Source organism: Gobio gobio, assembly GCF_949357685.1.
Source record: "Gobio gobio genome assembly, chromosome: 4".
Taxonomy (NCBI): Eukaryota; Metazoa; Chordata; class Actinopteri; order Cypriniformes; family Gobionidae; genus Gobio; species Gobio gobio.
Genome location: NC_137100.1, coordinates 14,607,127 through 14,621,067, shown reverse-complemented (window position 1 = coordinate 14,621,067; position 13,941 = coordinate 14,607,127). Strand labels below are relative to the sequence as shown.

Sequence of the window (13,941 nt, the reverse complement as noted above, 5' to 3'; positions counted from 1 at the left end):
TTGTGTGCATTTATGTGTGTATGCTAGTCAAATATTTGTCAAACATTTTTATTTAAAGATTAGAACATTGTGACAAAACAAAAAACAAAACAAAAACACTTTAACATTTCCTAGCTACTGTCTTTCATTCCATTTATCTTCTCTCTTCTTGTCTCTCTGTTTCCTTTCTTTGCTTGTCCTCCTGCCATACTGCCTGCAATGCATAAAAAAAGACTTACGATTTTGTATGGATACAAACCCATTTTCACCCTCAATTTCTGTGTAACTTCTTTGTAAAAGTGTCTCTGTGTGTGTGTGTGTGTGTGTGTGTGTGTATGCAGCCCATTTTAGCTTAACCAGCCATTTCTACCTAAAATGTCCTTTTTCACAAAAATCGAAGTTTCTTTTTTAAATTAAACTTCAATATTTGAAATTGCATGTCAAAACATTGTTCATAAACCTTTGCTTAGTTGGTAAGCTTATAATTGCTTTCAAGCCACATGTAACACTGCCCTGCCCATTTAAATCAAAAATCAGACCAATCAAAACTATTGTTACATGTCAACAAGTGTTGAAGCAGCAATGCAAGATCAGTTATTGTGATTGGCTGTAAAAAATGTAAGAGATATGACAACCTTATTTGGCCCATTTTACCTGATAGCCCATTTAAGCTGACTTCACCCCATGAATAATCAAATAATTTGCAATGAAAATCTGTATTATACTCAACAAGACAATACTCGTAATTATAGATTAAAATATTGTTAGCTTTCATGTTTTTGCAAGTGAGAAATCCCAGATGGGTTTAATTATATTTTACTTAAATAATTACTTATTATTGTAATCAGTTATGTTTATTATCTTGATAGTGAAACACTATGCACTGTCTATAGCCTACGTTTATAACTCACAGAAAGCACATTTTGAAATATCATAACCTATTTGTGGCCTGTGCTATTATCAAGGCTATATTATATAGATACAAATTATATTTTAGCAGTACAAATAGGTTGTTATATTAAATTGTTATGAAATAGGCCTACAAGTTATGTGTAAATACAGGCACTAAAACTTTTTTTTACTGTACATTTTTAAAAAATAAATAGTTGAGAAAACGTAAAAATGTAAGGCAACTTGATGCAGTAAGACTGTTGAGTTGTCTCAATAATTATTTTTTAATTCTTCCCATTAAAGATAATTTGTTTAGCCAACGTACATTTGTTCATGCAATATTGAGTGTCATATTTTGCTAATAAAAATATTCTTGTCACAGCAACTGAAACAACAATTACTGTTTTTACTATATTTTTTTCTTCTTCTGATTCCTAGTTGGAAATACATTTATTAGCAAAATAAAGTGTCACCACACTGTACTTTCTACAATTATTATAGTGATTTAAGTCTATTTACAAACGACAGAAATGGAGTTATTCCTTTATGAGTTTATTTCAGTTGTAAGCACATACATTGTATCAGAATGTATCGAAATGTTATAGAATTCCTAAAGGGATAGTTTTTCCAAAACTGAAAAATGTGTCATTTACTCACCCACAGGTTGTTCCAAACTTGCATGTGTCTGTGTTGAACACAAAGAAGATATTTAGAAGAATGTTGGTAACCAGACAGTTGACGGCACCCTTTGACTTGCATAGTAGGGGGAAAAAATACTATGTACAGTCAATGGCTACAGTCAACTGTCTGGTTACCAACATTCTTCTAAATATCTTCTTTGTGTTCAACAGAAGACAGACACATGCAAGTTTGGAACAACCTGTGGGTGAGTCAATTACAAATTTTTCAGTTTTGGGCAAACTATTTAAACATGGGAACATTGTAATATTTACATAGATGCTTACTTTTTTAGACTAAACTGTTTTACTATTTAAGGTGTATCAATATGAGAGTGCAGTGTTTCCTTGTAAAAGAGCTTGAAATTGTTAAACTGTAATTAAATTTTTTTTTTTTAAAGTATCCACAACACCGCAAGGCACAGCTTTCATGTTTCCATACAATTTCTTTTGTGTAAAACTATCCATTTAAACAGTATAAAACTTCAATGCTCGTTTTGTATTTTTTATGTCTCGACAATGTAAAATCTTAAACTTTTTGAAACATGAAAAGAACTGGAAACTGGTCCAATGCCTCACCAACAATAATTTTTTTAACAGTAAGAAAAAACAACAACACTTTGTTGGTGACAAGGTATATGCCTTTTTTTCTAATATTACAAATTAAAATAATAATTACAATTTTTTTTTTTTTTTTGCTGATTTTTTTCTGAACTCATAGTTATCAGTTGACAAATTCCAATGTTATTGAACCAACATTTATAGAAAAAAAAATGACCAATACTGTCAAATCTAATCTAATCATTAGAAAAATCAGAACAAAGTGTGATATGTTTAACTTTATTTTCAGATGTATATCATTACAAAGATCACATATAAAAACACAGCAAAAACAAATTGTTGTTTTACAACTGGTCTTCACCTGGTAGTGAGGTTAGTGATTACTATAAGTATCGTAATCAACTAACTACACTGCCTGATGACCACAGCATAGCCTCTGGCAGGGTACATTTCCATCATTGTTTTATCCTAATGTAGAACCTACACGAATCCACCAGAGTCATGTCAGACCTTCATCTCACAAAAGCTGTATAGGCTACTTTAAATTACAAATAGACCAATATGATCTAAACATCAAATAACTGTATCAGCTCTGTGTTTCCTTGTAGGTCGTTGTGTTGGCAGTATGGTTAGTGATGGTAGATTATATAAAACAATCATCTAACAACACTGCCTACAAACCAACCCCAAAAGGTTAATATCAGCACATTAATCTGTTTGCACCAGGTAAACCTGGAATAAGACAAACAACAAAGTCAGCAAAACAAATAATAAATTGGAATATCTATTGGCTAAATCTATAATAGATATAGCCTAGGCTACATACCTAAAATCGAAGAAAGAAGTATAATGTCCACTGATTACTAATAAATATATTAACAATTTTAGTGTTTCAGTGAGAAGGCACCTGACGGAATGCACTCTCAGGTTTGTGTTCATCTGTTGTTGTTACGACCCTGCTGCTGATGTCACATCTCCAGGTGGGGTTGAATGTGAATAGGCTACTAGCCTACCTCTTTTTTTAATTATAGGTAACTTTAGCTGTCAATGCATAACTGGAAAACAAAGGTCCTCATAACGAACATTTAAAGTGAGTCAGTCTTACCTGAAGAAGCTCATCTGGAGCACTCTGTCCCGTCATCTTTCAAAGTCCCTCTGTTTTGGATTCCAGCACACGCCGTCTGTATTTATAGCCAGAGCTGATTCAAATTCAGCGCCTTCCGAGGCGGGAGCCGCTTGAGCGCGAACCACGGCGCTCACCGCTGCAGAGACTGGCGCTATTTCTCCCAGTACAATACAGAGATGCGCGCCGTACAAAGAGCCAAACTATTAATGCGTAAAATCTGTGGAATATAGGCCTACTTAAAAACGAAACGAATGAGATCTTAATTAAACGATTTTCACTAAATATAAACAATAAAACATTATATTTACAGTTGTGCACTGCGAACACAACCAAACACAAACACATGCAATATAAAAAATATATATTATATTATATATTATATTATATTATATTATATATATATATATATATATATATATATATATATATATATATATATATATATATATATATATATATATATATATATATATATATATATAATAGGCCTATATATTCACGCATTTCAATTAATAGTAAAATTCCATCAGAATGAATTGAATAATCCTTACATATTAATCATATTATGAATTAAGAATTTTTAAATGAGAAAAAATTTAGAGCTTAATAAAACATTTTTATACAAAGCTTAAACTAAAATTTAAACATATTTTCTTTTCTTTTTTTTAAATGTATGAATATGATGCACCTAAACTAAATGGTCCAATCCCTTGTTCCATTAAAGATTTATACAAAATGTTTTTATTAAGCTCTAATTTTTTTTGTACTCATTTAACATTCTTAATTAATAATATGAATAAGGATTATTCAATTCAATTAAATTTGATGGAACTTTAATATTATTTGAAATGCGTAAATCTAGAAAAAAGTTTTTTTAGATAATTTATTTTAATATTTTTATTTTTTTATTTTTGGAGTGCATAGACAACATATAAGCCCAACCTTTGTAATTTTTTTGTGAATGAAAAACATGTTTGACATAGACGTATATCAGGGTGTACAATATTAAGGTCTAAAAGGTCTTTTAGAAGATGTAGCCTAGGCTACCTATTTTCAGGGATCGACACCCAGACTGTCCGACTATTCCTCACAGCACTATTCCTTGTTCTATAATATTTCATAATAATAATAATACATTCTCCTGCCAAGTAGCCTAATAGTTCGATAGCCTTAGGCTTTTTGTGCTAAAAGCAACTTTGAATGTGCCTTCATCTGTAGCCTATTTATCAACAGCTTTTAAAGCTCATCCAATCAGTTTATAATCCACAGTAATATCTAAAGATTAAAGTATACATTGCTCAGCCGTTACCTGTTATCATTCCTTAGGTTGAAAGAAACAAAAGTCAAGCGTAACGAGGCTTGGAGACAACAACAAACTGCCTCTGAAACCCATATCTATGTCAACACTGAAAACTAGCTATGTTGTTAGTGGTTGGGAGGCAATGCACAGTGTTTATGACAATGGCTCTCTTGGACTACGTTACCAAAGAGACCATTTAGTCCACGTGAAGACAGGTCTAGGCTTGCCCACAGGGACTAGGTCAAAAAAAAGTTTATTGGAGGCCCAACCTGTTTTTGAGGAACATGTTTTCTTAACTCTTCTGTGAAGCTAATCAAATCTCTGTATGTTCTCTATATTTTTTTGGTTAGCAACCTAGCCTACTAAATTAAGGATGGGCCTGTCTAAAAACAACCCAATATCAATAAATGTGAGTCCAGATAAAAATAAACCCACACTCATTGACAAGGCTCCCTGTTTGTAGATTGGTTCAAAGTGGCCTTTAAATTTGGGTAACATAAAAGTTTAATTTCTTTGGTAGCTCACACAAGAATTAGAAAAACAAATCCCTCTTTGTTAACTAGAGAGTGATTAGTAAAGTCTTTACTTTGAACATTATTAGTTCCTCCCACAATTTGAAACACCTGTTCAATCTAATTACAGATCAGCACATCCTGAGACATTAAAAAGCTGACTGATGTTGAAAGCGATTGAAATTCTTAGTTGTTGAGTCTAATAAGACTTTGTATAGCCGAAACAAAACACCAGAGCGATAGGTCTACTTATCAAGTAGCTGTAATATCAAGTGGTTGTAGTTGTATTTCTTTTATGGTAGCCTACTTTTAAGGTTTTTTTTAAAAAACAAACAAAAAATAATTAGCTTGTCTTATTGACTCACTATTTCAAGACTTGAAAATGAAGGAAGAGATTGCAGCAACAGTGTTTTTTATTGCAAGACTAGCAAAGAAACACGGAAAACTGGATCGTGTTCGGAGGGAGAAATTTGCCGTGGCACTAACTTCAGTGCTCTTTGAAACATACAAAAGTCATTGGTACCCAGAAAAACCAGCCAAAGGACAAGCTTTTAGGTGAGTAACTTAAGCTTAACTTCTGAAAATAAGTGGTAATCAAGTGACTTAAGTAATCAAGAGCTTTTTTTTTCTTCTCTGTCAGGTGTTTAAGAATGAACAAAGCTCAAACGAGAGACCCAGTTATTGAACGTGCTTGTTGCCAGAGTGACATTGTTTATGAAAATCTTGGATTACCAAAGGAAATGACCATTTGGGTTGATCCGGGAGACGTGTCCTGCCGGTAGTCCTAAATTTGCTGGCCTAACACACTGTAAAACAAATTCTGGTCTCCAATCACATCTAAGTTTTTTTTTTTATTTATTTTTTTTTATTTTTTTTATGTGGCCAAATTCAATTTCTGTCAATTAAATTGCATCAATTCACAGAAATTCAATTTGGCCAACTGAAAAATTTAGATGTGATCGGTCACTTGAAAATTTTCAATTGGAGTTTGGATTTTTTTTTTAAACAGTGCAATAAAGTGCATAATCTAGACTAGTTTTTATTGTACCACAGTAGAACTTCCAAAAACTGAAAATGTTGCATGTTCATTCTCTTAAAGGTATGGTGAGAAGTCAACCCCATTTTGTGTTACCCAGTTGGAGGGTCAAAAGAGAGATGGGGAGTTCTCTCGTAGGATAAATAATGCGGTAGAAAGGGCTTCATCGGACTACCACTCTGGCACCTCCTCTGATGAGGAGGGAGGAAACACCAGCATGAGCAGCACCGTGAGCAGCACCGTGAGTAGCAGCAATAGCAGCAGTCTTTCCGTTCCAGAGGCCAAATGCATCCCGACGGTCTCCAACCCAAACAGTGTATACCAGGTAACAAAGTTAACCACTTTTCAATCCCTTAGCATGTCTTTAACACTAGACAAAGCAACAACTTGTTGCTTTCTAAAATGTGCACTGGTTTAATTGCTGTTGTTTTCCATCTATAGTTCAGTGAGTTTGGGCAGCCCCCTCCCATGCAAAACTGGGGGGCATACCCTAAAAGAAAACCATATGCTGCTGAGGGCTACCAGCAGCAGCATTCTTCAGGTGGACCATACCCACCCCATAAGAGTTTCAAGGGCTACAGGGTCTCCTATGCCTTCTCTGGTCCAAGGGTGGACCGGTATCATTGGGTCAGCAAGAACCGCTCTTAGACTTTCATTTTAAAAATCACAGCGTGTCATTGTTTTGCTGAGCAGCTATGCAGGCATATGAGTTATTGAATATAACTTAATTTAAATGTAATGATTTAATAAATTATTTATGGGGTCATGTGGCAGTGCCGGGAATGCAATTTTAAAGTAAATTTTATAAAATGGTTTTTGTGGAAAAGACTTTCTAAATAAAATCTATTTTAATGGAACTCGCTTGTGTGGAAGTCCTTGAAGTTTATGCTGATGCCACTAGATGGTGGCAAATATACACTATACAATATCCATACCTTTTTTTGTCAGAACTTCTTCTCACTTTTAGTTTCAATTCACCTTTTACGTTCATAACTGTTTATTGATTAGTGATGACTGATGCTAAATTCGATTGGTTTGTAACACCGTGTTGGCTAAACTCTAATCTATGGTTATTTAAATCGGCACTTCATGACTTAAGTTTCCCTTTACTTCTGCTTTAACTTGTGTACTAATTTCCCATTGGGTGCTGCACTTAAATGATCTAAGTGAATTCTGCATTGTACTGAATGTGGCAAGTCAGAATGATGTGAGTTGGGAAATGTTTGGCTAATATCTTTTTCCTGGGTGTATGTTTACAAAGTCTTCCTGTGGAAAAAGAAAATGAGCACACCCCATTTTCTTTTTTTTTTTTTTGTCCGATTGGGTCTCACTCAATGAGACCCAATCGCTCTGTAGCTTATTTCAAGGCTCGATCTAAACGCAGCAGTAATGCATTGCTGATGGCTGCAAGATTAAATATTTAGACTTTTCTACAATCCAAATCCTTTTAGTGAAAAGTGTTTTGGCTGGAACTGACATTGAAAGTAGTGTGTATGTAGGCTATATAGCAACCTACTAAATATCTCAGATTCGTCTTTCATTAGTCATGTCAACAAGCACTTACGATTTGCCTCCGATTTTAAGCTTTGGTCTGCAATCTCCATTAACTGTCAGGGTGGATAACCTGCAAAATGCAGTGTGGGTTTTTTTTTTCTGCATGTAAACATGGTTTATTAGTAACTTTTAACTGCACATCGGGGGTCCGTTCTTCATATGTTGCTCGGCTGGATTTGATTGTTGACTATTTGGCATGATCTTTTGGTTCTTCGCTCATTCTGGACTTTGCTGTCACTTGTTATAGGATAGGTCGGGTGGAGTCACTGTGGGGGAAAACAATCCATTCCCCCACACTGGAAAAGCATGGTGTTAACCCTGTAAGGCCTACATAGAATCACTTCTGCCTCTCGATACACAAACTCAGCCATGTTGGGTTGGATTGACCATACAGTATATGTGACTGGACAAACCACCCAACCCAATGGCCAGAGGTGTAATTTTTCTCGATTATTTCAAATTCATATATATTTTTTTTTTTATATGCCATGCAATGCAAAGGGTGTTTTATGTATGAGTTTGTTTGGGCTGGTAGAAACATGAAATGCGAAGGGTCAAATGTTAATTTACTGCAGTGCCACCTTTCACAATTGTCAAAAGCCTAAAATTATTAATTAAGTTATATGATGAGCTGTTTGGCATCAATGGCACGGGTTTAGAAATCCGTCAGTTTTCTGTTGTCTTGCATGCATGTAGCTTTATCTGTATTTATTTGTTTTTCTTGTTAGTACTGCAATGCACAAATTAATAGTTCAGTATTTACATTTTACAAAGCAAATTTAGAGTTGACATGTCAGTGTCACTATTATTCAAATCACTGACAATAGCGAAGATGCCTTTTACGGAGTGTCTTTTTACACCAAGTGCAAATAGGGTGCCTTGTTGGCAAGTGCTATTTGCACTAGTTCCGCCTAACAATGCCTGGTTGGGCCAAACAAGATAAAAATACATGCACATTTTAAATGTCTTCATAAGGCTTGTGGAATAAGGTTTTGACGTGATCAACCCGGGTTCGAATTTGCATTTTGCCGAGCTCACTCTTCTCCCTTTTCCTATCACATATGGGAAAGGCATTTGCTTTCAATAAAAATGTAAATGTTCTAAGTGGAAATAAATTGCCTAATGAAATATTTAATAATAATAAAAAGCAGCATGCATTTTGACAAGAATGTCGTACATGTAATTTGACTCTGTCCGCTTGAAGCACAAACATGAGCCCAGCCCTTCCCATAATGAAATAACTTTTGAATGTTTTGTACACCAATAACTTCACACATTCTGTGGCTGTGATAGCTCACCATGAAAAAACTGCTTTAATGATAAGTTGACTGCTTTTTTGACACAGATCGAGTCTATATTGGCGTTTTTGTTTAACAAACTTTTGCCAATGCAATTAATGAAATCTCTTATTTTTCATCTTTACATCTTTTATAGTTATCATTGTAATAGACGTATTGCACAGGCTTTCAGAATTGATTAACAGCTCTGTCTGTTTATTCGGCAGTAAGGCAGTAAACTCTAGATCGGTTTTTTTTTTTTTCATTGCACCAAGCAAAAATCAATCGTAATCAATACAAAGGGTAAAGATCAAGCGCCCAACAAGGTCTATGCGTGATCATTCCAATAGCTTGTTTTCCCCCACGGGATAAACAGATATGACGTTTTTCTGGCCAGTCCCAGTAATGCCGACCAAGTCAATAACAACAGGTCCGTAAGCTTAAACCTGCTCGGGAGCAGTCTTATTTCATGTAAACAGGATTAAATTGTGTCTTTTTAAGTGGCGTTGATACTTAAAATCTATCCCAGCCACTGCTACTAGTTCCTTACTGAACCAGGGGCTATAATAATTTAAAATAATAATATCAAATTAATTTGAAAATAATATTAATGTTGTGTAATTTAATTAATAATATTAATTAAAGTAGACACACAGCCAGTTTTACCGATTGAGAGATTTATTTTTGATGGAATATTTTTTTTTTTTAGTCTTACACACACACACACACACACACACACACACACACACACACAAGCTGTAAAGTTAATCTGAGCTGTGCATTAATTTGAGTGTTGACAGATATTAATTATGGGAGTGGCTTGATGCAGCGCAGGAGATGCAGATAACTTTCTCTCGACTCTTTAGAAACTTTAATGCTGTCACGTAACAAATCCGCTTCAAGGATAAAATTAAACGATTTGCCAATTACAACATTGAAGTAAAAATGGAAAGCTTGCACAATAACTAGAAATCGTGAAAAGAAGGAAAAAAAATACAGTGCATCTCATTGATCTATTATAACTTTCATATTGTTTTGTTCGCTTGGCTGTTTATAAAGGTCCAGAAATGTGTCATGTTTTTCATCAGGTGTCTTTTTTAATTATATGATGTCATTTACGTTTCTGTCTTGTCACCAGCCAATCGCTGCATTTCTGATCATGGTTTCGAGTATCGATACATCTACCCTCTTGAGGCTACACGAGAACGCTCAGACAACTTAATCCAGATATTTTATTCACATCCACAAATTCGTTTGAAGAACCAAATTAGCCAGAGTTCAGTTATCACGATTAGAAGATATGTCATCTGCCAAATAATCTGTATTAAGTGAGGTACGAAGAATGGACCTCAGTGGCCCCCGCAGGATTCAGAGTCAAAAAAAAAAATCAAAGGTTGCTGGGTCACAGCAGCTATTTATTTATAATTAGGCCCTGTCCACAGGAACACGGGTATTTTCAAAACATCAACTTTTTCTATGCGGTTTGGCTGTTCGTCCACTCGCAAACGCAGTATCCGATCACTGAAACCAAACTTTTTTGAAAACTACTGCCAGGGTGAAGATTTTTAGAAAGTCTGGTTGCAGTGTTGTCATGTGGACAATGAAACCGGAGATTCAAGCTTATGTCAGAACCGGAACCGGCAATAACCTTTTTTTTTCAGGCTTCTGATTGGCCAACATGGCTTTACGTTTAGGGTATTGCCACCTGTTGGTTTGGCATGCTCTTGACAGTGCTTCATAGCGAGTTTTTGCGTTTTCATGTGGAGTTTTTTTTTTTTTTTTAACAGAGGAGGAAAAACTGATTATAAAAATGCCTGTGTACGTGTGAACTAGGCCTTAGTAGTCCAAATTAAAACTTTACCACACTGTAAACTGTGCAGTTAAGTATAGGCTAATGCTGCGTTCCAGGCAGGTTTTTGAGCCGCAAGTTACAACTTCAAACCACGACTCACAACTTTGTAGCGTTCCAGGCAAAGTCACGCCAAACTGCCTGAGCAGCACAAGGTTGTGGTAATTGTGGTAGCTGTAAACAAAGCATGGCGGACCATACGGGGCTTATGCCCATTTACATGTATGACTACATGTAAATGACATGCATGTATGTATGACTTTCTTTAGACTAACACAAACATACAGTGTATGTATATATATATATACATATATACATATATACATATATACATATATACATATATACATACATACATATATATACATATACATATACATATACACATATACACATATATACATATATACATACATACATACATACATACATACATACATATATATATATATATATATATATATATATATATATATATATATATATATATATATATATATATATATATATATATATATATATATATATATATATATACATATACATATACATATATATATATATATATAATTAATAATCTCTTTGGATTTATATAAAAAGTGGATGAGACCATCAAATTTTTATGCTTCAAAAATCATGCAAAGCAAACACGATGGTAATCCACATGAGAGTTGATGAAAGTCTTCTGAAGCAATATACAGTATGTATGATAAGTGAAGTTCACAACATAATTTCGGGAGGAGTGAACCCATCTAATCTTTCAATCAGCAACGTACAGAAACGCAAATTTGGGAGGAGTGAACCCATCTAATCTTTCAATCAACTGCTAAGCATATAAGCATCCTCCTATCCTTCAGGCATCAGTAGTTTTGCATCCCTCCACCTCCCCAACTCCACCTACTTACATTCATGTTTACCTTTCTCTTCTTCCTAGCACTTGTAGGCCTAGTCCACACGTACACGGGTATTTTTATAACCGGAGTTTTTCCTCCTCCGTTTTAAAAAACAATCGCGTCCACACAAGCACAGTTTTAAAAAAATCTCCGTCCACATGAAAACGCAAAACTGCGCTATGATTGGCTGCTTGATTTCCACATGGGTCCCATCCACGGCACCGATGCACTGAGGGATGCCATGGGCTCAGTGAAACCCTTCTACAAGTTTACTTTGGAATCAGTGACACTGACAGGTAACTGTAGGGGCAGGGCTCAAGTGGACTGAAGCTTCACACACTTGCCTTACTACCGTAAATCCTCTAATATAGGCCCGGGCCTTTATTTTACTCAAGCGCATCGCGGTCCAGGCCTTTATTGGAAGGAGGCCAGAATTAGAGGCAGGCCTCAATTTCTATTTGAGCAAATCAAACTACCAGTAGAATGACTAAAAATTAGATTTTGCGTCTATTTCAACCTATAAAATACTAGGTTCATTTATTGAAAACGTACAGTTACCATAACATTATGGTATGCATACAGAACATTAACAACAAATACCGGTAATTCAGGCTAAATTCCAGTGTAGAAATATGGTAACAAAAACGTAGCAAACATAGGCTACCGGTAGTGCATTGTAAACACTTAACCATACACGGTGATAATTAGGTTATTGATTCATAACAAAAGGCAACAGACACCTTACCGCTCCAAAGTTTAACCATTCCTGTCTCGTTTGGTTTGAAGTTATAAAAAAAAAATCCTCCAATTCTGTTTAATCCTCATCCTCCTCAGTTTCCTCCTCCTTTTCATCTCTCCCTGTAAACTCCTCATCACTCGCGCCAGCCTCTACAACAAGTTAATTATTGTACAGATCCTCTTCGTCGTCCTCATGTTCCGCTGCGCGTCTGTTCTCATCCTCGCGCCGTAAACGTTAGCCTACCGGACCCGGTGACTGAAGTCTCACGTGCGAGAGAGGTGATCAGACATCCCAACCTGAAAAAAGTCATTTCAGGGAGGTATCTCTCCTAAAATTATGTAGATCACTTTTACTATTTACATAAGCTGCTTATACTACTATTTATGTAAACTGCTTTTATTTATATTTCATTGCAACTTTAAACAGGTCTAAGGAGTTTGTTGTTTTCATGTAGCCTTGGCAACTAGCCGACCTGAAAAATATGCACATGAAATGAAACTTGTTTAACTCAACCATAACATGTTAGTTACAAACTGTAGAGCGTGCAAGATTATCATTATGTTTATACTTTATACTTTCGATTTTTGGGGCGAGAGATAAAAGCCCGAAGAGATAAAAGCCCGCCCACACTGACAATTGATTGGTTGACTTACCGAAACAAGCCAATCAGGACGCTCTCCGTCTTACATGCGCTTAATTAGGTGCACACTAGCACACACACGTAAGGTTTCTCGCTCTCTGCCGTGCGCGCGTGCACAGTTTGTGTCTCGCATGCGCGCTCTTGCTCGCTCGCTCTAGATTGCGGGAGAATTTTACTAATTTGCGGGCATCAGGGAGCTGCTATAAATATGCGGGAGACTTGGGATGTCTGGGTGATTGACATGACCCCTGTGGTACTTGCATGTTACTATCACATGCAAGCATAATGTTGAGGCCTGCCCAGAAAAACGTTGGTTCTAATAATAGCCCCGGCCGCTATTAGAGACCGGCCTTTATTTACCTTCGGTGACAGCGAGACCGGCCAATGTTGGAGACCCGGCCGCTAATGGAATGCAGGCAAATATTAGAGGATTTACGGGTATGTTGTATTTTTGTATGCTGGCGCCTCTGTTCTGCAATACAATGAGATAACTGCACATGTATCTGTATGTAATAAGCGCTGTTAGCAGAGTTATTAAAAGTTACGTCCGCCATTGCATAGACTCCACTCATGTATAAACAAAAGCGATAACGGCGCACAATCTGATGTCAAACAAAGGAGAGAACAGCGCACACTTCGACTTAACAAGCCGAAATCTCCAGTTTCACCTTCTACACGACAACGCTGTAACCGGAGTTTCTAAAAAACTTCACCCTGGCCGGAGTTTTCAAAAAAGTCCGGTTTCAGTAACCGGATACTGCGTTTGCGTGTGGACGAACAGCCAAACCGCGTAGAAAAAGCTGCGGTTTTGAAAATACCCGTGTTCGTGTGGACAGGGCCGTAGTCCCTGGGGGGTAAATCTAAGATAGAGTAGAAGCAGCTTCCTCAAGCCCCTCCACCGCGGACA

General features: G+C 36.0%; 1 protein-coding gene across 1 annotated transcript; it reads left to right on the top strand.

The window, feature by feature from the left end:
- Positions 1–5,428: 5,428 nt before the first annotated feature.
- On the top strand, positions 5,429–6,730 carry btg4 (B-cell translocation gene 4; the record flags this gene model as incomplete). The annotated part of the gene is made up of 4 exons (XM_079814245.1): positions 5,429–5,601; positions 5,687–5,824; positions 6,146–6,407; positions 6,524–6,730. 4 exons carry the CDS (start codon positions 5,429–5,431, stop codon positions 6,728–6,730), a joined length of 780 nt encoding a protein of 259 aa, XP_079670371.1.
- Between the last annotated feature and the right edge of the window lie 7,211 nt (positions 6,731–13,941).